This window comes from Marmota monax, unplaced genomic scaffold, assembly GCF_021218885.2.
Source record: "Marmota monax isolate L192 unplaced genomic scaffold, Marmota_monax_Labrador192_F-V1.1 WCK01_AAM20220418_F8-fsc00042, whole genome shotgun sequence".
NCBI lineage: Eukaryota > Metazoa > Chordata > Mammalia > Rodentia > Sciuridae > Marmota > Marmota monax.
This window is the reverse complement of record NW_026693008.1, coordinates 9,812,217-9,838,060: the sequence shown is the minus strand read 5'-3', so window position 1 is coordinate 9,838,060 and position 25,844 is coordinate 9,812,217. Positions and strand designations below refer to the sequence as shown.

Below are 25,844 nucleotides of genomic sequence, written 5' to 3'. Positions count from 1 at the left end.
AACCAGGGCAGCACAACAGCCATTCGAGGGTCCCTGCTCCATTGTTACCAGCAGGATCAGGGTCCAATCAGTAGAAGTCTGTCCCCACCCAAAATACAGTTAGTTTCCTGAAAATATTAGTCTGCTTCCTCTCCCTGAAGATCTCAGGAAACTAATAGAGATGCTACAGGAATCCTTAAAAAGTCACAAGATCTAATTTAAGCCTTCCCTCGGGAGGGTGAGCCCAAGGACTGGTTTCTTCTCTTCTGGGAACAGGAACCACTCATCTCATTTTTTTGGTAACCAACCCAGGGCTATATTCTAAGTTAGTCTTTAAAGACATTTTCCTTAAGTCCAAGACAGTATCTCCTGCTTAGTTAAAGCCAATCTTCCTTACAGAGCCCCTCAGGAACTACAGCAAGCCTGCCTCCTGTACAGATGCCCCATGAAAACACTACAGCAGAGATAGCCAGTCCCATGGCCACCCTTAACTCACTGTTCTGCCCCAATCGAAGTTCCTCCTCCTCCCCCTCCTCTCAGGGCCAAAATGCCTTGAATGCCTTCTGACAATTCCTTCATCCCCTTCCTCTTTCAGGCCTTCTGAAGAGACTAGGACTCTAACATAGCCCTTATGACACAATCCATGGGTTATTCCAGTCCACTTCCCTTAATCTCTGAGCTCAGCAGTTCCACAGGTGGCAGAGACTAATACACACACACACACACACACACACACACCAAAAAAAAAAAAAAAAAAAACACCAGTGTAACGTGTCCTTCTGTTCCCCAAGCAGCTGGCTTTGTGCCCCTGCAGTCTGAATCTTCTCAAGCATTCTTCTTTCCAACCAGGGTCCCAAGTGGAAGCTCTTGATTGCAATTGCCAGTTGCTCAGGTAAAGCTTTGCACCGCTGTCCAACCATAGTGGTGACCTGGGCAGAGCAGGGCAGGGAGCCAGCTGCTGGCATAAATGCCTGCATAGTGATGGTCCTGACTGTTCAGCCCAGGGTTTCTGATGAGGGGTATGGTCAACACTGTTTTAGGACATTGCCTGAAATGTAGTTGTTTTGCACACAAACCTATTCTCACTTGCAAAGGCAAGTACCCAAAAATCTTTGCATCTATTTTTAACTTCACTCTTGAAGCTGCCACCACTATTTTAGCATGGTCCTGGGTAAAACAGTCAGAGATTAGAAGACCAAGAAGCCACTTGAAATATGCAGCCTGGAAAAACAAAATCAATCAAATAATATTATTGGAATTTCTAAACAGTTTAAACTTTAAGACATTATTTGTGGAAAAGTGTTTGAAAAATCTGTCTTCCAGTCTAAGAATATTCATGAGAAATCAAATTTTCTGAGTTCATTCAGCTGCTTCTTTATAAGATATAGTTCAAATAGAAAGAAAACTTCAATGCCATCTTGGTCAGGACACACATTTTAAGGAAAGACAAGAAGAAAATGAAATGACCAAGTTTCAAAGAAATCAAGCAATTACAATATAGGCATCTGCCAAACACACCGCAAGGCACATGCAGTTCACACAATGCCTATGTGCAGGGAAAAGGTACCAGAGATGTTGGACAGCTCAATCTCAGTAATTTACCGTGATCTTTAGCCCTGCGTTGGCGAAAGCAGCAAAACTTCCTTTTCTTCTTATCCTCTTTTAGCAAGTCGGCCACTGTGACCCCTTCAGGTTGAACACAGGCAATTTCATTACCATACAGCAGAGGGCAGCAGGAGCAATGCAAACAAGGGGCATGCAGCCAGTCCCACGCCAGCCCAGGGGCGGCCTCACAAGAGACACTGGCCTCTGATGCGCACCTGACACCTCCCTCCTCCTACACAGAAATCTATAGTTCAGGACCTGAAGGGACAGGGGCAGTGTACCTGCTATAGTTACTATACAAACACTTGTCTTTAAGAACCTATTCTAAATACCCACACACAAAAAAAACCCATTTTAGACAAAGGCTTCTCATGTTTGGTCTCCTATCTAAGAAGACCATTAGGGAAGGGGCACTTCAAGGGAAGGTCGGTAACCTGAGTACTGGGCAGCAGTAGAATTCCAACTAAGCCTTGCTATGGGGAATGGGACAGATGGAAATGAAAAAGGTGGGTGCTAGATTCTGACAGCCTAGGTCTAATCCCAGACCTCCCACTTACTGTCTGCTAATTTTGCTAATCCTTAGTTTCCTCACCTGTAAAATATTAATAGCAGTTTGACATCTTATATTTCATGAGGCTGTTTTAAAAAGCAAATGGTAGATAAGGTAACATGAGCAAAATGTTTGACTTTCGCAAGCTGTGGCCAACTCTATAATTATCATTTCTCCTACAACTCTCCTATGGCCACTAGATCCCAAGAAAAATGATTCTGAGATCTCTAAACTCTTCCAATTGTTTCTTCCATGAGCACACCAAATTGTCCAATCTTTAAAGTAGAGGCCATGTGCTCCAGGGAGGGAAACTATAGAGATAATTCTGGACACCAGGAGCCAGTAAGGGTGAAGGGAGACAGGCATACACTACTGGTAGGCAGAGCACACTTCTAAAATGGGCATCCTCACTAAAAAAAACCCTTTCTCCTAACCCACATCCCACAAGAACATAGGTATGAGTGTATATGCACAGGAGCATGCTCACATGGGAGTTAATAGTAATTAGCATGTAGACTGTGCCTGAATTTGGGTTCAAACCCCAGCTCAGCCACTTGACAGCCATGTGTCCTTATAGAGCTACTTAACTTCTTGGTGCTTTAGTTTCCTCATCTGTAAAGTTCCTATCTCAGAGTTGGGTGAGAAATAAGAATCCTGCGCCCGTGACCCTTCAAACAGTATCTGACACATAGGAAGCACCTGGTAAATGATAGTTATTATTCCACGCCCTTTCCTGCAACAAATAACAGTGCTCATATGTGTGACAAATGTTATGCTTGATGCCAGCCACACAATGGAGAGCTGAGACACACCTTACACTTGCCCCCATGGAGTCCAGGGTCTTGTGACTGAGAGACATTAATCAGACCATCACACAAATAAACTCCAAACGGCAACTCTGATCACTGCATAAGTAGAAGTCACATGCTGTTGAATACATAGTTCTTATAATGTTCAATTCTTATAATGGCAATTAATTGGAAATTAGCCAAAATCTTGCTTTAAAAACATGGAAAGATGTCTATGGAACACAATTCAGGGAAAAAGACCTGTGCTTGGCATCTTGTGGCCAAAACTGTCGGCATAGAGTCTATGCCAATTCCTACCTTCTTATGTGCAGAAAGCCATGTGTGAAAGAAGAGGCCCCCGACTGCTAAGCCTGGCTCCCTCCAAGGAGAAGGAAGAAAGAATTTTATTACTTAATATGCATTGCTATTATATGAGTTCTTTTCAGGGGGAAAATATTACTTTAGTAATTAAAACGTTAAAAATAAACAAAAGCAACCTTGACTCCACGGGGACTCCACACACCTGGCTGGAGAGCAGCTCCTCCACCTCTCCAGGTGGGACCATGAGCCCTAAGCTCACCTCCCACCAGCTCCCACAAGGCTTAAGGCAATGGAAGAAGAGGAGGTGCCTTTATAAATCATTACTACTTTATACCACCTCAGTGGAGATGGTGTGCCAGGGCAGAAGGCCATGCCCAACACCAGCTAGTGGAAACAGTGTCCGGCTGCCGGGTCCTCCTCGGTCAGCCTTCCAAGTCCCACTGTTGGCTTCCTCACCAGTGAGGGCAGGTGACCAACTTGGATATATGTTTATCACATGTTTCTCTGCCACTGTTTGCGTTCAGTATTTTCAATTCTGGACTTGAGTCCTTAGATCGTTTGTGACAAAAGCAGTTTTATGAATCAAAAATTTTAAACACAATCTTTTAAAAAAGGACTAGGAAACTGCTATTCCTTGTGCTTGCAAAGAGCTTGCCATCCCTAGGTCTCATACCCACAAATGAAGAACACACTGTAGGAAAAGGTATCTGGGTACCAACAGGCAAAAGGCAGGCAACTAGGGCCACTTTGTACCAAGTCCTGGGACTGGCAGATGCCAGTGGGCGGCAGCAGGGGACACACTCAGAGCCTCTAGGACCATAGAGAAAGCAGCAGATGAACAGGCACGCCTTGTGGGCAGTGAGAGCTTCAGGTATCCCATCCTTTCTTTGGACATCAAGTATTGTTAATGTTCTTACAATATGTTGTTGGGGGAGGTGTTGCGGGGGGTGGTGTTAGAATTTTAGAATGAGCTCTTTAAAATGATTTCATTATTTTAATGCTATTTTTTTAAAGACTAATCACTGAAAATGAGAAGAGTTTAAAATAGAATTTGAGGCTTCCAGATTTTAATGGCCCTAGAAAAACTCCATTGTTAACTCAGAAGCAGCTGCGTACATCTAAAAAATCACTGTGTGATTTGGCAGAGTTTCTTAAGAAACTTGAAGCTCAGCAAAAAGTTAAATAAATTATCCTTGAAAATTCCCCAAATACTCAGGAACCAATTTCCAAGGGAATTTTTGTCCACTCAATTAACTGTGTAGCACTAGCTCTCTTAATAGCAAATTTACAGAATTGGCATTTTTAATAGTCCAAGAATGCATAAAATAGAGCTCCTTGTCACTAGAGTCATCAGAAAGCTCAGTTAAGGACCTAATTGCCTCTCTTTTCCTCTCAAGTAAGTCCTTGGGTCTGTGGGATAGTCAGTCACTGATACATTCATGACAGAGGAGTTCCCAGTCTAAGCTACACATGCAACCCTCCAGGGAGCTTAAAATACAAGAGCCACCCCTGACTCCTGTCCCAGAATGAAGCAGAGGCCTAGGGTGAAATGTGGCACCAGGAAGGCTCCAGCTCCCCCAGGTGATCGTAATATACTGCCAGAGATGGACACCACAGATGCAGCAAGTGACATTGAGCAGAACAGGGAGGAGATAATGCAAGCACTTCTCTGAGTACTCAATTTGACTATCTGTTCCCTGATAGTAAGCACTGAAAAATTGGGAATGGATTTCAAGAGCCAGAAAGCTGTGCTACCATATCTCAGAAGTGACCAAGTCAGTAGGTTTGTGTTCTCTCAATACTTCAGAACCGTATAGCTTCTGAAGAAAAGTTTGGAGCAGCAGGTCCTTAAAAGGGTCCTCACCCTAAGGTTGCTTAGAGGTCTAGTAGAATCTTCAAGAATATTCAGCTAGGCCAAACTTTCCTCAAGTCTGATGACAAGAGCAGCAGCAAGTTCGGCCACAGTTATTTCAACACCTGCTTGTTACTGAACATCGAATTCTCTTAATGGTGCTTTGGGTAGATATCTTTAGCTCCTTGCAACCAAGAAAATGGCACTCCAAGATGTTGGGTAATTTTCCTATCACTGAAGTCCAAATCCCATGTCATAAAACTCAGCCAGTTCCAGAGAAAGGGCCTTAAAATGCCTTGCAGCCCAAGTCTTTGCCTCTTATAAGTGCACAGTTATCTGTTGTGAGTGACTCCTTTGCTCAGCTAGGCTGAGGCTCAGCTACCAGGAAGGCTTCTTCTCACACTGTCACAGAATTCCTCAAAATATCTGGGAGGAAACTGCCCAACTCATATCTAAGACCCAGTTGAAAAAGACCGTCAGCCAAAGCAACATCTTAAACCAGCAGGAAGTCAGGAAGCCCAGGCAGTGTACTGTCCCTCTTCCCAGAGATAACACAGGAGCAAGACTGGGGAGCATGACACATGAGGGTGGATCTCACACACCTAAGGAGGGTGCTGACACCAAAACACCCTTGTTTCTATTGCCTGATAGCCAGGGACCAGGTATACGCAAGGGTTAGGGCCAAAACTAACCCTTGCCCCCTGTGTTTTTCTGGCTGTGATAGAAAGAAAGCAGCTGGCAAGCCTGGGGGGCCCCAGGGAAACCCCACCAGCACTGACTTCCTCAGAAATCCTGAGGTAATGAGTTCTATAATCAGGGAGGCTCCCCTTCTTCCTCATCAGGAGACGTGGTGCCCTCAAGTCAGTTAGATCTCAACACGCTTCCCTCAGCCTAGGATTTGTGCATTTCAAACCCTCATTACCGAGGCTCTGGCAAACTGACAACTCGGGAAAGCATCACACACCATGAGCCTCACTCTGCAGGAAACCCCAGCACCTGGGAAAGAGAGCTCACCAAAGAACAAGGGTGCGCCAAAGAAATATTTGCAATTCTAGATCAAACATTAAGCTAATCGTTTTGAGTCACACATCACTGTGCACAGCAGAAACCATAGTTCTGATGTTCTGCAGACACACTGAAGCTTCATGGGCTTGTAAGACCCAGTTCTGGTTAATTCTGAAGATATGCAACTTTCCAAGGACTTAGTAATACTATCAATGAAAGAAACAAAGTAATGCACTGAAGGGCTTTGAATATTTGTTATTTTCCACGCCTTCTTTGTCTCATTTCCTTAGCTTGAACCGCCCCCACCCCACTCCACCTCACCTTCTATAGCTAAAGGATGTATATCCCTCAGGGCTCAGTGAGGATGCTACCTCTTCCCTGCATTTCCACCCACCCACCCACTCATGCCAGCCAGCATCACTGAGCCTTCTGGATTTGTACAGCAGACTGCTGCTGCTCCTTGATTATGGTGACAACTTCTACCCTTAGTACTGTAATAAGTCACTGCCTTCTCTATCTTCCCTCCAATGGTAACTTCTCTGAAAGGCAAAGGCATTGGTTTGGTCATCCCATAGGTAGGTTCTTTACAGACAGTGGCAGGAAATACTTGGCTCAGATAAAATTGTGAACCCTCAGGACTACCAGAAGACAAGACCTCAGAAAACAGATCAAGACACTGACCATGAAAATGACTCCACCACAACTGACATTAACTGCACTAAAATCTAGATCGCTAGTTCTAGGGGAGCAATAAAGAGATGACAGGCATCAGCACCTGGGATGGCCTCACTTGGCTCCCCATGGGATATACCTAAACTAGCAAAGAAAGGTGCTCTTCAGAGAAGAGGGACAGCACTTTCTCTGGGGTGGATGAAGCAGGTGGCTGCTGGGCCTCCCCACATCAGGATCCAAGCCACAGTCTATAAATGAAGAGAAGGCCGAGTAGGCATCCCCAGGCTTCGCCTGGACAGCTTGTTGCCAGCAATACTGCAGGTACAAGGGCTACAGGGTTCAATTTGGCTCAGTAACTCACAGAGAACTGTGCTGAAGATATGCCCACACTCTTCTGTATCTAATCACCTAGTAGACACATCACTGAATTTGGAACTCAAATGTTCATTTATCCACTCTAATCTGGTATTCAACAAACACAATCAGCTCTATAAATCCTCCCGGTCTCCTGGAAGCCATTTCCTAATCCTCAAGGACTGAAGCCCTGGCTTCTTCCTGCATCTGAGTAGATGCAGAGAGGTGAGCAGAGAAGGTGACCTGCACTCTACTAACCCCCCAGTCAGCACATAGGTTTTAGTCAGTAGTAGGAACCCAGGATAATACCAAACCCTCTCTGAGAGCATAGACTCACAGAGTCCCAGACTAGAAGAAGCATAAAGGCTATCTCAGTCAAGAGTCCTTTCAGCCAGGGTATCCACGTGCTGCTGCCTACAGAAGATGCACAAATCTGCCTCTCCTACTCTTCCCACTGGCTCACCCTGACCTTCATACCCTCTGTGCTCTAGCCCAAGAGCCCATCCCACCCTCCCTGAGCCTGGCTGCTGCTCACCTTTTGTTGTTCCCTTGAGTCAGTACTGAACAGTCATTCCTCAGATCGATCCATCCTTCAAGGCCTGGGTCAAATGTTCCGGCCCTATGTTAGATCCTCCTCCTAGTTCCTGCAGTACATCTGTCTCCTTGAGTACCCTGGGGCTCTGGCTCCTTCCACTGCATTTATTTGTAAGCAGGCCTTCCCTTTCTAGAAAGGGAACAAACTACGACCCCAAGAGGCTCATCTCAGTAGCATCTTAGCATCTTTTACAAAAGGTAGAACTGAACTCAGTTTCCTATGCCTCTCAATGGACACGTACCTTTGAAATGTGTTCTCAGTCCTTACTTTCAACTACTCTGGATTTGAAACAAATCACAAGCAGTGTAGTCAAACCACTGTTGGATTTCAATTTTTACCTTCACCAGAGCACAAATGGAAGAGCAAGAGCATGTCTGTGAGAAAAGTGTATAGCAAAGGAGACACTGTGGTTGACAATGGCAATTAATTCCAGTGGTTGACTGGCTATCGGGCCTTGCATCCTGTAGAAATCACTTCAGAGCACCTAGTGTCTCAGTGTGGGATTCCAGGCAGGTGGACTGTGAAACAGGCCTTTTAACAACTGCCTGGCACAATGAACTGCCCGATGTCAGCATTCAGCTTTGTACAGATAGTACAGGTGGGGAGCCACTCCAGGTAACATGAGAGTCAAGGGGTACCCTGCTCTTCAAATCCTTGTCCAGTGATACTGCTCACTCTCAGGCGAGAAAAGCCATGTTCAGTGCAGACCCTGATCCATGCCCATGCAGAAATGGACTCACGAAATTTCTGAGGCCCATAGAATAAGTGTTTGATCCTCTTCAACTACAAAGCCACCTTACTAAACACACATCTAAACCCCAAACTCAGGCAGAAACCCAAAGCTGACACAAACACATTTCTTCCCTCTATGATTTGTGCAGGCAGAGGGGACAGCATGGCTGGGAGGAGACCATCCCGCGTGCAGACAGGTCAGAGGCAGGGAGGGCCTGCTGCGGGTGACTGAAGGGCACGTCAGGTTGGTCCGGCCGGGAGCAAGAAAGGCAACACCTACTATTTCGTTTGCCTTCCTCTCCACCCTCCTCTTCATTCTCAGGATCGATGTCTTCTGCCTGGGTGATCCAATCCAAGTAGCCCTTGAGATCCTCCTCCAGTTGCTGTTTCTCCCGGAGTTTCTGGAAATCTCCCCGCGCTTTAGCCTTCTCTCTTTCCTTTGAGAATTCTCTGAGGGAGCCAAAGAGAACAAGCACCCGTCAGGACATCCTTGGGGACCTACGTCATGAGCTGTCTGCCCCACTGCACAATGGCCTTGTGGCAGGACACACAGTGCTGAGCACAGCCACATGAGCACAGCAATGGAGCCACACACGTGTACAGGACAGAAGACAGTGTCTCCCTAAGCAAGACTGTGAGGGTCAGAGTAGCAGAGACCACACCGACACACATGCATCATTTGTTATTCAGGATGACAGTGATCCTAAGGAACCCAGGCCAGAAGCACCATGTGCTGTTATGGCAGACCTCTGACACTCCCCACCAGGGGCCTCACCTCAGAGATGACCTCCTTCCCCACAGCCTCCTGATACCTGGCATTGCACTTCAAAGAGAAGGGACCCCAGTAGGCCAAGCTGAGGCCAAAGACAGTACCTGGTTTAGGCTTCTTCAATATTTTTGGACAAAACTTTGCATTTATAATGTGTGCTGACCCTCTATCCCAATCAAGAGCCCTGCCAGGGAAGCAGCCCTTCCCCACAAACCACAGGAGGCTCCCATCCCTACCACCTGCAGCTTCAGGCCAGAACAGTGAACAGGGTTCCAGGCAGACCCAACTCGCAGCCTAGTTCTCCATTCCCAGGCAGGAACTCAAGTACTAGTAAAGCACTATTTATTCTTAACCCCTGATTCTCACCATAATCTTTCCCTAAAAGTTTTCCCCATAGGAGTCGAAGAGGTAATACAATTTGTTGCCCATTTATGGGAACACCCGACCTGGAAAGTCTTTGGCAGGTGTGCCAATGTTCCAAGTGTTTGCTGTTTACTCTGCCTTCTGTATCTGAAACCCTGTATCTACATATGTACATAAAACTCCACACTTGCTCAGGCAAGTCAGAGCAAGGTGGACAATTACCAATTTTTTATAAACAAGGAATCATCTGCATTTCCAACTGTGAGTTGTTACAGGCGCCAAAATATGTAAGTTAATGGAATTTAATTGTATTTACAGTTAAAAAGCTGCTAGGAGAGCAGGTGAGGTTTCTGCACACAGATCCCAAGTTTCTGCACACAGATCCCAAGATTCTGACACAGTTACTGCCGCCTTCCTACCCACTTGCCTTCCAATTCAAAGTCGGCACATTTCCCTTTCAGGGACTTGCTAAGTGACAAAAGGGAACGTGACTTGCTTTCATTAAGCTAAACCCCTATTCTCTCTCTCTCTCCATACCCTTGCCTCAAACACTAATTCCTCAAGAGGCTGAACAGACACTTGAACACCCAGTGACACACATACTTCAGATAAGAAACTAGAATCTTCGCCAAGGTGCCACCCTCTCCCCACAATGAGAAAGGATCCCACTCACCCCACCATTTGGACCTCCGAACCTATCCCTGGCCCTGGTAGGGCTGCTCCATCTCCACTCTACCCTCTGGGCAGTGAGGAAGAAAGCAAGGCTGTGGGCATCCTGCAGTCAGCTCACAGATGGCTGGCACCAGGCAGGGGCTGAGAAGGTGAGCAGATTGTACTCTGACCTCCCCACCCAAAGGCACTCCATCCCAGAGAGGACATCTTTTCATCTCAAAAAGGAAGATATTTGGAGGGCAATGTCTTATTGCTCACACAAACTATACACCAGAGAATGGTCTGGGGTTTCTAGACTTCCTGGGCTTCTCAAGATATATGAAATGCATAACTCGGCTCTGGCTGAGCTCACCCAAAGACTCTGAAATTCAAAATGTCATATTCAAGCCAAACTCACATCCTGAGGCAACAGCAGGAAGACTGGGAATGTCATGTGTCCACAGGACAATTCATTATATAATCTGTTTTAAGAATTTAAGAAATTCATTGTGAAGAGCAGGTATGCCCTCAATTCTGTCATTTATCAAAAAGTATCCCAGCACAAATCTTTTTCATGTTTTGATTCTGGACTTAGTATACTAAATGGGGAGGATTATATATACAAGTAGGGTATTCTTATTTTGGATTCACAGCTGATCTGAATTCTTGGAAAAAATGACAAAGATAGTGGAAGAATTACCCTGTAAGGCTTGAAGACTTTATAAAATGAAATTTTGCTTCGCTGTCATATTTTATGTACTTGTTTATATTAGAACTATAAAAATCCTTCTCTAATAAGCTGCATCACTGTTGCATATTCTAGGCTGTTAAGTGAACATGAGTAAAACCCTACTAGCTACTAAAATTCCTGAGAATAAAAATTGAATAGACGAACTCTAGATAGGGCAGATGGGTGGGAGGGGAAGGGAGGGGGCAGGGGGTTAGTAATGATGGTGGAATGTGATGGACATCATTATCCAAAGTCATGTATCAAGACACAAATTGGTGTGAACATACTTTATATACAACCAGAGATATGAAAACGTGTGCTCTATATGTGTAATAAGAGCTATAATGCATTCCACTGTCATTTATTTTTTTTAAAAAAATCAATAAAAAATAAACACACAAAAAAAACTGTTCTAAGTCCTGGTTTATGGCCCATTTATTTAAATGATGGGCACATGCCTATAATTCCAGCAACTTGGGTGGCTGAGGTAGGAAGGTTGCAAGTTCAAGGACAGCTTCAGCAACTTAAAGAGGCTCTCAGCAACTTAGATGTCATCTCAAAAAAAAAAATGTATGAGGATGTAGCTTAATGGTAAAGAATCCCTGGGTTCAATTTTAAGTACCAAAAAATTAAAAAATAAATCAAAACCGTATGAAAGTTCATTTAACAAAGCTGTTTATATAGATCCTCTCACCTGATTTCAGACAGTTCTGAATAGCCCAATACCTAGAAGGTAGGTAACGGGTTACTGATTTAGACAGAACCGAGGTCCATATGGCATCAATCTGTTGCCTACAAGGCAGGGTAGAGAAGTGGGATTTGTGTGATAAACCTAGGTGTCCCTTGGCCATCTTAGACCACTTATGGCTCTGAGTGTGAAGGTCTAGATTCTCTGAGCTTTTATTTTTTGAGCTGAAATAGAGACACAATAATACCTGTTCTATTATTCCACCAAGGTTAGGTAAGATCTATTCAGTAAGATGATACTTCAAAATACACAAAGCATTGTAGGTAAAAATGTGAAGTTCAAATGAATAATATTTAGTTGTTAAATCGGGGCCTAAGAGAAATTGAAAAGGTAACTGGGAGACCCTTCTCAAATACCAAAGGGGAAAACTAGGAACAGCTTTGAATGGGTTCTCAGCTACCATGATCCTCCCAGAATTGGGAGATGCTTAGAAGGATGCATGGGATCCTAGGGCTCACAGTGACTGATGAGCCAGAATACACATATCAATAATGCACCACTTTCTGTTCTGTTGCAAACAACTCATTTCCACCATAATAAACTTTCTGTTCTCGCCTCAAGTCTACTTCATCTTACATCAACCTCAGTGGATGATGAAAAAAAGGCACTCTGTTTTGCATAGAATTTCATCATCTTCTAAAGAAGTTCATGACTAAGAGGTTCAATAACCATCACTACTGCAAACATTTAACAAAGATTAGCAGAAATGATTAGATTTTTGCAAGTGATTCAAAATTCCAAAAACTGTTCATGCTAGGAGCCTGCTTATCCTGGATCAGAATGGGTCTGGTTCTGGTGTGTCCAGCTGACAGAAAAATTCACATCAGTGCTTGGACAAAAATGTGCAAACTGTATGCTGCCCTTTTGAAAAGGGCATGAAAGAAGGGAAAATAAGAAACACATATTCTGTAGTGTATATCTGTCGGATGAAGCAGAAAACAAGAGGCAAGGACCAATAGGGTAGACGGAATAAAGGATGGAGGAATACTTCTAAGTGTATCCTTTTCTGTGGTTTTGACTTCTGGAATATGTTTATGTTCTTCAAATTAGTTTCTTATATTTCTCGTCCTTTATCAATAAGGATGAGATGGAGAGAAAATACCCATAAACTGAAAGTGGATTGAAAAAAAAATGAATCTGACAGTATTTCAAATAAATACCATAACTGTCCTGAAGGGGAAAGACAAAACTAATTCTAGTGGCTTACAAACTTTGGCACACTGTCTTGGGCAGGACTGGTGCAAGGAGAAAAACAAATGCTGAGCTCTTTTAAGTTGTTGTTTTGCTTTGTTCTTTGTCTTTGGTAGTGATAGGGATGAGACAATCTGAAACTATTTTAGAGGTATGACAGGATTTAACAGATGAGTAAATGTGTTAATGTTGCTGAGAACCAGAATTCTCACTGTGGAAAGGAGACAGAGAAACACAGAATGGAGGAAGCCTAGAAATCTGAGGGGTGGACTGGAATGGAACTCAGGGTTTATAAATATTTGTTGTAAGGCCCAATATCTGATTTTTAACAAGATATTGATACACGAGCATATGAATCAATAGAAGTATGTGTACAAGTAAAGAAATTCATATGCCCTAGTTCTCTCTGTTGAAAGCACCTAGAGACAAAGCAACTCCAGCAGATAGGAGCATACTTGGTCTCTCATGACATTTCTCATTAAAAGGAACCAGGGGTCTTTGGAAAAAAAAATGGCTGATTCCAGGACTGGGCCAGGTAGATACCAGATGAAGAACAGCAAGTGCTCAAAAACAAAAACATGCTGGTTAGAGGCCAGGAGCTCAGGGAGTGACTCTACTGCCAAACCTAAGAAAACTTGAGCACTAAAATAACTAAGAATAGCAATGAATTATAAAATATTTCTCAAAAACCTGTCTGTACCCCATATAGATAGTAAATAAAAAAGCAAATGAGATAAAATTATGAATGAAAACATATATGAGATAATAGGTGAATTAGAATAGTAGGTATAAGGATTTTTCTCTACATTATTTTTATTTTTGCGACTTTTCTGTATGTTTGAAATTATTTCCAAAGAGAAAAACATTTATGTTTACAAAATGTAACTGTACTAATCAACTGCAAATGTATGGTCCTATACATCCATTTTGGCTTACCAGCTAGATTGGAAGCTCCCTGCGGGAATGTACAATGTAGTTCATTTCTTATTATATTTCTTTCAATGACTCTGTCTTCCCCATAGTAGCCAGTTCAAACAGGCATGGAGGAAGAGTGTGTACAAAAAACAAAGACAAACAACAAAATGGGCACTACTCCTCAAGAGGCTGAGAATATGATCCTGCAGGACAGAGCAACCATGATTGCTGGGATCATCCAGAAACACAAAACAGAGTGCCTAAGTCCAGACATGCCCTCTGGTGCAGCCTCTACCTCCAGCCCGCCATTCTCCTTATCAATTCAGGCCTCGTGTAGTAGATTTCTTGTCTCTAAGTGGTTTGGAAATCTTCCTTTTCATGTTATTTTTAAGAAGCAGTCACTCAGTAAGGAATCTCCCTGACAGCTCAACAGGACAATTACTCAGTGTCTTCCACAGGCCAGTCGGCATGCACCTCACCCACTGAGGCAGCTGTGACAGTGTTTGGTCAGGTTGTGCCTCCCTCTCTGATCCAGAAAACTTGCTGCAGACCTGGTCTTCATCTTGGTGGTGTCCTGCTCAAAATGCCTCCTGGCTCTTTATCATGTCCTTCAAGAATCAAGGACAAATGCCTTCCAGCTTTCTGCCTGCTGCTATTCTAGCTTTAGTCCCCATCTTTTCAAGGTACATCTTGTCCTTTGGCGGCTTGTCTCAATTCCCCACACTTCCATCTGCAGAAGTCCATGTACCAGCCTTATCCCATCTTGGAATTCCAGCTCACCTTTCAAGACCCAGCTCAAGACTCACATAGCTACCCTATCCAAATGAGACATGGGCAAATGACAGGTAGTCAGTGTAGATGGTGAATGAAGGGTCCAGAAGATTGGGGCTAATTATTAAAGAAGGAAATGGGAGGCTAACACCTCCAGAGCACTTCCGCTTCTCAACCAGTTGCTAACACCTCCAGGGAATCGGTCCTCTCAATACAAAAAAGTTGCTAATTAGCACTTTTGTTGGGTTCTTTTCTCACCTTTTGGGCACCAAGGCAGGATACAAAGAGGTGGTAGGAGGAAGAAAGGAAATCTGTGATATAGAAAGGGGAAGGACACATACCCTCCCACAGATACCCAGCCCTGGGTCCACTTCTCTCCAGGTGAAGTCTCTCTCTCACTAATAAAACTTGCTTTCTATGCTTGCTTCAGTGTTTTCCGGTGTTTAATCTTCAACACTGGGGGAACAAGGGCCCGATCCTGACTTCCAAGACAGTATCACAAAGGGGTTCTGCTCACCACTGAATCACCAGAACATTGTTTCCTGGGATATAGTCAAGCCCTCTCCTACAATGCAATGTTGCCTTCATACAGAGTCCAGCTCAGAGCCTTCACCCATCCTCACTGAGAAATGGGAGGGAAGGAATGCTACCACCCACAGTGTACGGAAACAGATTCACAGAGGTCAGGTACACAAGCCCATCTAGCTGCTGAATTCCCCTAAGTACCTTAACAAGGACACATAGGACAGGGACAATGGAAGAAGAAGGCAGATGTATGGGAGTGAGGGCGAGAACCAAAAATAGGTTAGAATTGGCCTGGGAAGGGCCTTAAATACAAAACAAGGAGCCTGGATCACTTCCTTGTAGGCAATGGGGAACTGCAAAGTTGGAAAGGAGAGCGTCACGACCAGCTTGGTTTTATACATGTGATGTATGATGACAAGGTCAAAAGAAGGCTAAAATGGTGGTGGAGAGGTCAAAAAGTGTTCAGAAAACACTGGTGATGGGCTATATTTAACACCTATAAAATATGGTTAAAAAAATAAGAGTTTTCATAAAATCCCCATTTTGTTACACCATGATCTGGAAAAGCACCTATGAGGCTTGTCACTGCTGACCCAACCACCCCCAGTCTATGGTCACTGTCACCTCTGCCTTTTTCATGCCAGCCCCCTAGGTCTGGCACACCAGTGTTGTCATCTCAGTGTGAACCTTCCCTCCCAGGCCAAGTAAGGCTCCATCTATCATGGGAACGTTCCTTGACTACATGTTCAGAAAGGAATGACAGGGCAGGCTGGATGGCCGAGAGAAATTTAAATGTCAAGAGGTCAATTTTAACAGTTCAGACTTTTCAAAGATGAGTTAGCTACTTTAGGCTGCAGCAACCTCCCCAGAAGGTGAAGATGGGGACCTTTGGTAGAGATGGACTGATAGAGAAGCTACAGTGCAGGATGCTCTGGTCTGTCTTTGCCAAGCCACAGGTATCCCCTCTGCCCATGCCAGTGAGCACTCCAACAGACTACCCTCTGCTGTGTTCAGCTGCAGGGTGGCTCTCATCTCTTACCTCCCCCGTGACTCAGACTGCCTGCTGTGAAGTGGTCCCTTCTTCCCTTTTGCTCCTTTCCCTGAATAGCAATCTGGCACCTCTTAGATCTGGCAGATGAAATCTGGTGGCATCAACACTTAAGAAGCCTAAAGACCAATTGCATTCAGGAGAAACGGCTATGAAGGGGTACTGACTACAGCACGCGGTACACCCCAACCCTGACACTCACATGGCCCTGTGTAAAACCTGTTAAGTGGGAAAGATGAACACAACAGAACCAGCAAAAGCCTCTAAAACCAGAGCAGCCTGAGCCATGGCCCCTTAAGCAGTCCTTCACCCATAACTGCACCAGCCCTGCATCCCAGCTGATAACCAACAGCAGCTTGGGCAGAATTGGAGGCTGCACAGCTGCGGGAAATGACATGGGTTTCAGCAGGAGAGCCTGAGTCTATGCCATGTCCCCTCTAACAATATCAGAAGTGAACCTCATTTAGATTTATATGAGAGTCTTCAAAGCATCTTTATCATCTCAGTGTGGGACAAGCAGTCCAAGGCTTTTCATGTCCATCACACAAAGGCCAACACTGAGATGCAACAAGGTACTAGTCCCACATCATATGCCCAGTCAACAGTACAACTGGGCTACCGATAGGTGCCAAAACAAGCACCCTTTCCATGGGCCTGCTGACTTCATGTCTTCCTGGTCCAAAGGGAAAAGATGTATAAGTGGACACTCACTGCTCAGAAGTGGGGGGAGAAGCAGGGCAGAAAGCACCCCCTTATTTTCCACATTCCTGATTTTCGTCCACAATACCAACTTGGGGATAGAGAAAAGCTTCCACACACTTTCTACTCATCCCCCAACTGCTCTCTGTCACTCCTCCTCAGAAGTGACCACTCCAGAGAGACTCCCTCCCTTCCAGGAGAGCAGATGGAGACCCTAGGCCTGGGCACATGGCCCAAGCTTTACAGAGACTCAACCTCCAAACCCTGATGTTATCAGGACTTATGGGCCCTGACATGCAGAGCTCTGGAACCCCTAACTCAGGCAATGCTATCAGAGAGCACTTAGTCCGCATTGCGCTGTTGCACGCAAATCAAAGTGCAACAAATGCAAAAGGATGACATGCAGTTTGCTCCGTAGAGTTTTATTTCTCAAATGCCCCTCAAATAAATGAATAACTAAAATCATCTTGATTTAGACATGGGGTTTGTTCTTGGTTTGCAATGGTATTTGTTTGAACCAAGCTTGCGTAAATAAAATTTAGGCAAACTAACATTTTGCTATCTATACACACACACTCACACACTCACCAGTAGGACTAAAAAAAAAAGTTCTAGTAAAACAGAAACTCACCAAAAAAAAAAAGCAGCATTTATAAAATAACTCACTGATTGTTATCAGTGGGGGCCAGTCTTCTTTAGACCTAAATTATTTCCTCTATACAGACATAAAGGAAATGAAACAGAATGAAAAAGTAATATGTTTCAAAAAACATCCCTATATAAATGTAATTTTTTAAGGAAGCACACAGGTTCAGTTTCTGCTCAAGGAAACTAGGTATTTTGTTGAAAAAGAAAAAAAAACAGCAGTAATGTTTCACAGTAAAAATAAATTTAAAAAATTATATTTTATTCAATGATTTGGCTTAGCTCAGGTTAGTTCCAAAGGGTGCTCTGTCTGCATGAGGCAAACAGACCAGAATTGGGTTGGGGATCAGGACTGCAGCATTAAGTCCACAAGATAGGCTCTTTGCAGATAATATCCATGGAGGGACAGAAAGCAAACCTGTGACAGCATTCTTCCTTAGCCACTATGAGGCACTGGCTGCCATAAGGTAGGTGGGAAACTCTAGCAGTCCAAAAGGAAAAGAGATAAGGGGGGCCATTGTTTACACAGTAAATATGCTGAGGGAAAAGTTTAAGAATCACCTTTGTAACCACTGAACCACATCATGGCTATTCTTCAGGAACTCATTACTGAACCCCAGAGTGGGTGCTTTTGTAAAGGGAGTCAGTGCCTCCTGATTCGTTTCTCTTTGCTTGAGTTTTGGTGTGGTATGAGATTTTCTCAAAGTCATCCTCCTTTTTTTCATCTCCTTCATGCTTTTACTGACATAAAAGACATGTGAAAATGTTCTAAATAGAAAACAGTATCTGTCTTTAGAGAAGATGAACCATTTCTAAAGTAGGCGTTTCCTGGCTTTTAACAATTGGGTTCGATTATTTGTCACAGGCCAGACCTCAGGAACCCTGGGGATAGAGGGAGTGGTCCATGCACCAGTGTCTGCTCTTGTCTCTCCCCTGCCTCCTTTCTGAACTCTTCCTCCTTGAAAACTATTTCAACCATCCTAGGATAACTCATTTCCCCAAGGCATGAAGCTCTTCTCGGGCTCCAGACCACTACGATGCTGCCCGCCACCTACCCTTCAGAAGCTTTTCCATATACCAGGCCTCTGGGCTAGGGCAAGATGTGAAGACACCTCTTTGACATCCTTAGAGTCCTCTAAATTAGAATTTATTACACAGCCTGAAATTGGTTAATATCCTCTTGCACATATCAGACTATAAGCTCCATGAAGAAGGGACAGTCTCTCTTATCTTTATATACTGCTTATTTATCACAAACCTTGACCACTGGTAGGTGTTCATTGAGAACTAGATAAATAAATGCTTTTATAAATATGGATTTCACATTGATGATGGTCAGATGAAAGATGGGAACGTTTAGATTCTGCAATGGATTTATCTGGCCACAAGTAGCCATAAAACTTTTCCTCACTTGAAACTATACCATATAGTGCCATTAAAAATAAATTTTTAAAAAGCAGGAGTTCCGTACAAGTCTAAAATATAAAGGATGCAGAAATAAAGTATCTTGAGCACCTTAGAGTGAATTATGCTTTCCTTTTACTACCCTTCCTTGTTCGAGGACAGAAGCACTTCTCTATCTTTGAAGAGTTAGTTTCCATGGTTACCAAAGACTTCTTAATTTTTTCTAGCAAAAAAAAAAAAAAATCTCCGGGTTGCATGCTAAAAGTAAAGACTTCTGTTTTAGGAGGTATTCTTCAAAAACGCAAGTTCCCTTGTCTGACCTCACTTTCTCCGAATTATATCACTCAACCAGATGAGCCAAAACAGTATTAGGCTTCAAATACTACTACTTAAGAAGTCACTTAAGACACATACCTCACTATATTGTCAGATTCCATTTAAAAAAAAATAAGGTAAATGAGTACCTAAAGTCAGACTTTGGAAGGCGGAAGGACCATTAAAAATAAAAATGTCTGAAGGCACCAGCACCCCCAGGGCACATCCAACTTAGGTACCAATACACCATGTTGTACAAAGGGCCTGATCAGGCTGCCGCCATGGACTGATAGCTGGATATGCATGCATTCAGAGAGCTGCTGGGACTCCAACTGTGGGTGAGCAACATGGACCCTAGGAGGAGGCAGGAATTGAGGCCATCTATTGGCGTGTTCCCAAAACAATACGGATAAGAAATTCAGCCTTGGTTCTACCAGATGGACATGTAAAAGGCAAACCAGCTGGTGAGCTGCACTGAGAAACCATTTCTCCCTTTTAGAAGGAGCTCCCACTGAAAGGCAGGATGGGTGGGAAGCACCATTTCTGAGCTCTCAGGCATGACATAGCTGAGAGAGAACAAGGACAAGAACATCATATTACAGGGGAGGCCTAGGGATTCCAACAGAGGCACCATCCAGGAACAGGACCTAAAAGGAGAACTAGAGCCACATGTGACTTGTTCACAAGAAGATTTATAGGGGAAAAAAACAATTTCTCTGAAGCCGCATATTCCTCTGTTCCACTCTGCTCTTGGTAATCATTTGGGGAAAGAGAAGAAACCTGACAGCATAATGAGTAGAACAGCACAGGGTATATCAGCAAGGCCCATCTGGGTAGACAAGATGCCACAGGGGTCCCCTCCCCAGACACAGGAGGAGCTTCCAACGGATGAACAAAGTAGCTTGGGCTCTGGAGACAGATCTACATTTAATTATTAGCTTTACTACTTACTAATTGTGTATCTTTGAGGAAACTGATAAGCCTGAGTCTTGATTTCCTCATCTGTAATTTATAGCAAAGAACCCTCACTTCATTAAAATAATGGAGAAGATTGAATAAAAAAATGCCTACTGCAGTGCTTAGTGATATATAATCTTAGTTGGCATATTAATTATGATGATAAGCAATAAAGAAGAATTCTCTCATACAATCCATACTCTAGATCACCCAGACTTTGACCATTAAAATCCACATCTCTCTCCTCATCTGAGAGGCACTGACCACAAATGTCTATGTCTTCCTTTACATCTCCACCTCTGAACCTCCCACTGCATCTGCCCCCTGCTACCCAAGGCTCTCCTCACCCCATTTTGCCCTGAGAGGCACCAGCTTGACCTTGCACACGCTGTCTACCATCATCTGACTGAAAACACTTCACAGCTCTACAGCTTACAGGAAAAACCCTGCCTCCCTTGGTGGGCATTCCCAGATGCACGACTGCTCTTCGTCCTACCACTAGCCAGCCCACTCAAGTGCTTTCACTGTCAGAAACACTGGCCCCAACAGGCATGAGTCACCAGCCCCTGCTCTTCTTCCAGAATCTGGAACATTCCCTTTCTTTACCATCCTTACAAATCAGCTGGATCCTGGCTTCCTCTTCTTCAGAGGAGCCCTCCCTAACCTGCCAACCTCCACTGCACTCCCAGGTATACTGTGAGGTACAGATCAGATGCTAAAATATTCTTGACTGATAGCCAAAGCTGCTGACCTCCACAGACAGCCCTGGAATTCCATGGCATGTCTCTGTGGACCTGCTGATAAGTAACAGGTGAGGATTCAAGGACAGGATGGGTGAGCCTGTGGGACAGCTCCCCTCTGGACAGGTAGGGTGCCATCACCCGCTGTATTAGAATCCTTCAGATGCAGCCAAAGTCTCCAAGACTCAAAAGCTGAAAAGCCCCAAATGCTTGGAGGCTTCAAAGGTGCCAGCAGACAACTTAAACCGAGATTTATTTTGAAGTAGAATTTCAAGGGAATGATGAAGTTCAGAGTGGATTAATGTTTTATCCTCAAATCCAAACAAAAGTCTTAATGACAAGCAGACTTGAAGAAATTAGGTTAATGCATCAAGTGCCTTCCCAGCTTCTAGAAGATTTGGAGCCTGGAAAAAAAATGCTAATGAGTGAACATATCAACTACCAATAAGTCTTTTCCTACTCATAGAAACCTCCTCCTAGGAGGAGCCCACAGCCAGGCTTATGTTGAGTACCTCTCACATTTGGAAAGGCCTTTCAGTTTATGAAATCCCTCCCCAACCATGTCTTTCCTTAGTTTTAAGGAGAGCTCTGTGGGAAAAATCAGAAGCAAAGGGCCCTATCCATGTTAGGGATAAGAGAACCTTGATGTGGAGAAGTGAAGTATAAGGCCCAAACTTACAACTCCAGAAAGTAAGGGACTGGGAATGGTGCCAGGACTCCTGAGCTCTGACTTTGTGCTGTCCTACTACGACATGCAAGAACCAATAACCTGTTTCTGATGGAAATCCCCTTGGCCCAATGTACCGCTGCAGACTAGGCCAGTACAGGGATCACAGCCATATACAAGGATCACAGCCATATACAAGGGTCACTTGTAAATGGGCACTCCTCATCCAGCAGGCAGACCCTGAGACCCCTCCAACCTGAGACCACTCCAATACCCCAGGATGTGTTGAGAATGAAGTTTCCAAAGAACACCTCCACACCCTCAGCTGGGCGAGTCCAGACTGCAGCTCCTGGACATCACCAGACGAGTCAGGGTCCATGCCTCTGCCTGCTGCCCGGCCTGCAAGCACGCCATCATCCCAGTATTCCTCTGAACTTGCTAGTTACTGGACCAGCCTTCCCTTCACTGTTCAGCCCTTCCCGTAGCCCCTGGGAATGCTGCTACAGAGAGGCAAGCTTTCTCAAGCCCCAGGCTCTTCAAGAGGATCCCACATCCCCCTTGCTTCACACTTCTCATGATCCCTTCATACACTGCCTCCCTCATAGCCTCCTAGCTTTCCTGTTCCTCTTTAGGTCCAGGACAATACTGCCTAATCCTGCTATAAAAGCCAACCAAATAAAAACCCTGTCTTTTGAGGGTGGTGCCAGTGGGCTATGTGACCTTTTCCCTTCCTTGGTATCATCTTCCACTGACCTGCAGAACTGAAGACTCTGATCTTTGGCTCCCAGCCTTCCTCTCCATCCCAAGTCCTGACATTTCTGGGACATTCCAATTGCCTTTGTCTGACCTCATTAACCCCTGGCTTTTCAATCCCTTGACATATAGGTCTCCATTGACCATCTCTTTTGTGCTGCTTCAGTCACATGCTGAATTTTATCACCTCCCAACAAATTTATCCATGAATTTAAGCCTCTGCTCTCTTGACCATGTCAGACTCTCAGTGAAGCTGACTTGTTCAATCACTTCCACTCAAAATATTTTTAACCTCTCTAAAATTGGCTGGCCTGCTTACACCTCCATTCCCCCTCCATCCAAATCTGTTACAACTCTCCTTTCCTCCTAATCCACCTTAGATTTCATGATCCATCGTTTCATTCGTTGTCTATTTTGGATTTTGTTTCAGGTGGGAATATAAATCCAGTTGTGTTATTCCAGCTTGACCAGAAGAAGCCCTTTTAATTTTAGCAATATTTTAAGACTGACTTTATTGAGATGCAAGTTACAAAATGTACAGAAGTATTTAGTTTACCTAATGTTGACACCCACACGAACAGCACCCCAATCGATATATTTATAACATTCTCCCCACAAAAGTCATCTTGTTTCTCTTGCCAGCCAACCCTACCTCTCACCCAAGAAAATCAGTGGTATGATTCCTATAACTATAAATTAGTCTTGTCTGTTTCAAAACTTCATAGTAATACATTCTCCTTTGGGTCTGGCTTATTTTTGAACTTCATTGATAATGTTGTATTAGCTGTTAACATCCCTAGTTATTTATCTATTTTTACTGCTGACTAGTATGCCATGGTGTGAGTATACCACAATTCTCTGACCTAATTATCTAAGAAATGTGAGTCTCTCAAATAAATTTTTTTAAAGAGAAGGAGAAAAAGGTCATGAGTTTTGGAGCTACAGTGAATAAGTTTCTCTAATGCTCATACACAAGTCGTTCTGTGGACGTGGATTTTCATTTATCTTGGGTAAGTACCTAAGAACGGAACTAATGAATATAAAGTAGTGTTTAACTTTATGAGCGCTTGACACACTTTTCCCAAGTATTTCAACTGTCTTAATGTTTCCAGGAACAATGTGTGAGGATATCAGTTGCTCTACATTCTTGCCCACAATTGGTATCGGCAGTCTTTTTGCTGCTGTTGTTTTTTACTGTCACTATACCACTACCTTTGTAGTGGAAACCTCTACATTGCATCATTTCCTGATGATTGTAAAATCAAACATATTTGTATATACTTTTTGTCTATTTGTATATGTATTCTTTGGTAACATCTGTTTAAGTCTTTGGCCAATTTTTAATTGGGTTGCTCATCCCAATTAAATATCTTTAGAAAAATCTTCTTGGCATTTTAGTAAGATCTATGATCCATTTTAAGTTAATGCTTGTGTCTGGTGTGACCTAAAGGTCAACGTTCTCTTTTCTCACAGATGTCCAATATTTCAACCATCATAATACTGAAAAGATTATCTTTTCTCCACTGAATTATTTAGCACCTATATTGAAAAGCAATTGTCCATAAATGCACTTTTGATTCTCTACTGAATTTGTTTCTTCTTTCATTTCGGTTACTGGTCATTGTCCCCCTTTCCTTTTTTAGTTAGTTTTTAATTGGGATTAACAATTTCATTAAGGTTTTCAAAGAGCTCACTTTTTGCTTTACCTTTATAATCTATGTTTTCTGTTTTATTTGTTACTTCTTTTTCTCCTTATTTTGGTCTTACATGTTTTCTAGATTTGTAGGCAGAAAAGTAGATCACTGACTTAAAATCCTTCTTTCTTACTGATATAGCTATCAAATTTCCTCCTAAGTGTTACTTTAGATGGATCATGCAAACTGAGATTTTATTATCATTTATATTATATTTTTTCAGGTACACTCTTTTATTAGTTATAGGTTAGAGACAAATTTATTCCCAAATACTTGGAAGATTTTCTAAATAGTTTGTTATTAATTTCTTCTTTAAATTTATTCAAGTTAGAAAAACATACTTTGTAAGATTTCAGTTTTTTGAGAGTGAGACTTTTTATGGCCAAGATATGGTCCATCTTGGTGAATATTCCATGTATTCTTGAAAAGAATGTGTATTTTGTAGTTATAAGAGGTAGTGTTCTATAAATATTAGGTCAAGTTAGTTGATAGTTACTAATCTACCTAAACACAATTTAGATACTATCTGTATTTGCTGGGGTTTTTTTTGGTGGGGGATGGGTAGCTGGGGGTTGAAGTCAGGGCCTTGTGCATGACAGGCAGACACTCTACCACTGGGCCACATCCCCAGCCCCTGTACTTACTGTTTTTCATGTCCTTGCTCTAGTGATTACCAAGAAGGGATTGCAAAATTTTTCACCTGTGTTTGTGGACTTATTCATTTCTCTACTAAACCCTCACAGTTTGGGTTTTGAGTATATTAAAATTGTTATTAGCTGCAAACACATTTAAAATCATTGCATCTTCTTCATGAACTGATCTTTTCAAGATTATCCAATGTCCTTATTACCTTGTACTGAAGTTCATTTTGTGTGGTCTTAACCTCACTTTCATTTTAAATCTATGTTATATATTTACAGCATCTTAGTTTTATTTAGTCTAATAATCTGTCTTGTAACTAAAACAGTGTGACCATTTTCAGTTAATGCAATAAGTGATGTGGCTGAGATTGCACCTACCATCTTTTTTTTTTTTTTGTACCTTGTATTCTTTATTCCTTTTTTCTCTTCTTTCCTGACTTATTTTTTGGATAATTATCATTTAGCATCCCATTTTATCCCTTCTTTTGGCTGTGTAGTACCATTTTTTACTATTTTAAAGATTATTATATGAAGTCCTTGCCAGTTCACCATGAATTCATATATTTATAATATGCAACGTAATAATTTACTGGCAGCAAAGCTCCATTTAACTCCCTTCTATCTTTGGTGCCTCAGTTGTTCTATGGTTTACTTTACCTGTTATATTAGCTTTAAATAACCTGATATCAGCTTTAAATCACTGCTTTTAAAAGAAATTTAGGAAATGAGGAAAAAAAATCTTTTATTTCCCTTCATATTTGCCAATTTTGGTGTTTATTTTTTAAAAAGTAGATTTGTTTCTATTTTAAATTATTGTTTTGGCTTGAAGGACTTCCTTTAACACTTTTTATAGTACAGATTTGCTGATGACCAATTTTCTTAGCTTTTGTTTCAAGATTTATTTTGCCTTTTTGAAGAATGTTTTTGCTTCATACAAAATTCTAGTTTCCCCCTCAGTTCTCCGAAGATATCATTCCATTGTCCTATGGCTTGTTTCCACTATTTCTGAAAAAAAAAGTCAATGGATATTTTCTTACTTAATACATAATTAAGTGCTGCTTCCCACCCGATTTCTTTTAAAATAGCTTATTACTTTCAGTAATGCGAATTTAACGTGCCTAGGAGTGATTCTCTTTATGCTTACACTGCTTGAGATTTGTTGAGC

The 25,844-nt window shown here is 42.8% G+C and overlaps 1 protein-coding gene across 11 annotated transcripts in view; it reads right to left on the bottom strand.

The window, feature by feature from the left end:
* The window catches only part of Cacna1d (calcium voltage-gated channel subunit alpha1 D), a 315,633-nt gene that overhangs the window by 94,598 nt on the left and 195,191 nt on the right, over window positions 1-25,844 (bottom strand). For all 11 annotated transcript variants that reach the window (XM_058582147.1, XM_058582148.1, XM_058582140.1 and 8 more), the window contains one exon: window positions 8,734-8,903. In XM_058582147.1, the coding sequence (XP_058438130.1) occupies window positions 8,734-8,903 (170 nt within the window). The remainder of the gene's footprint in view (window positions 1-8,733; window positions 8,904-25,844) is intronic.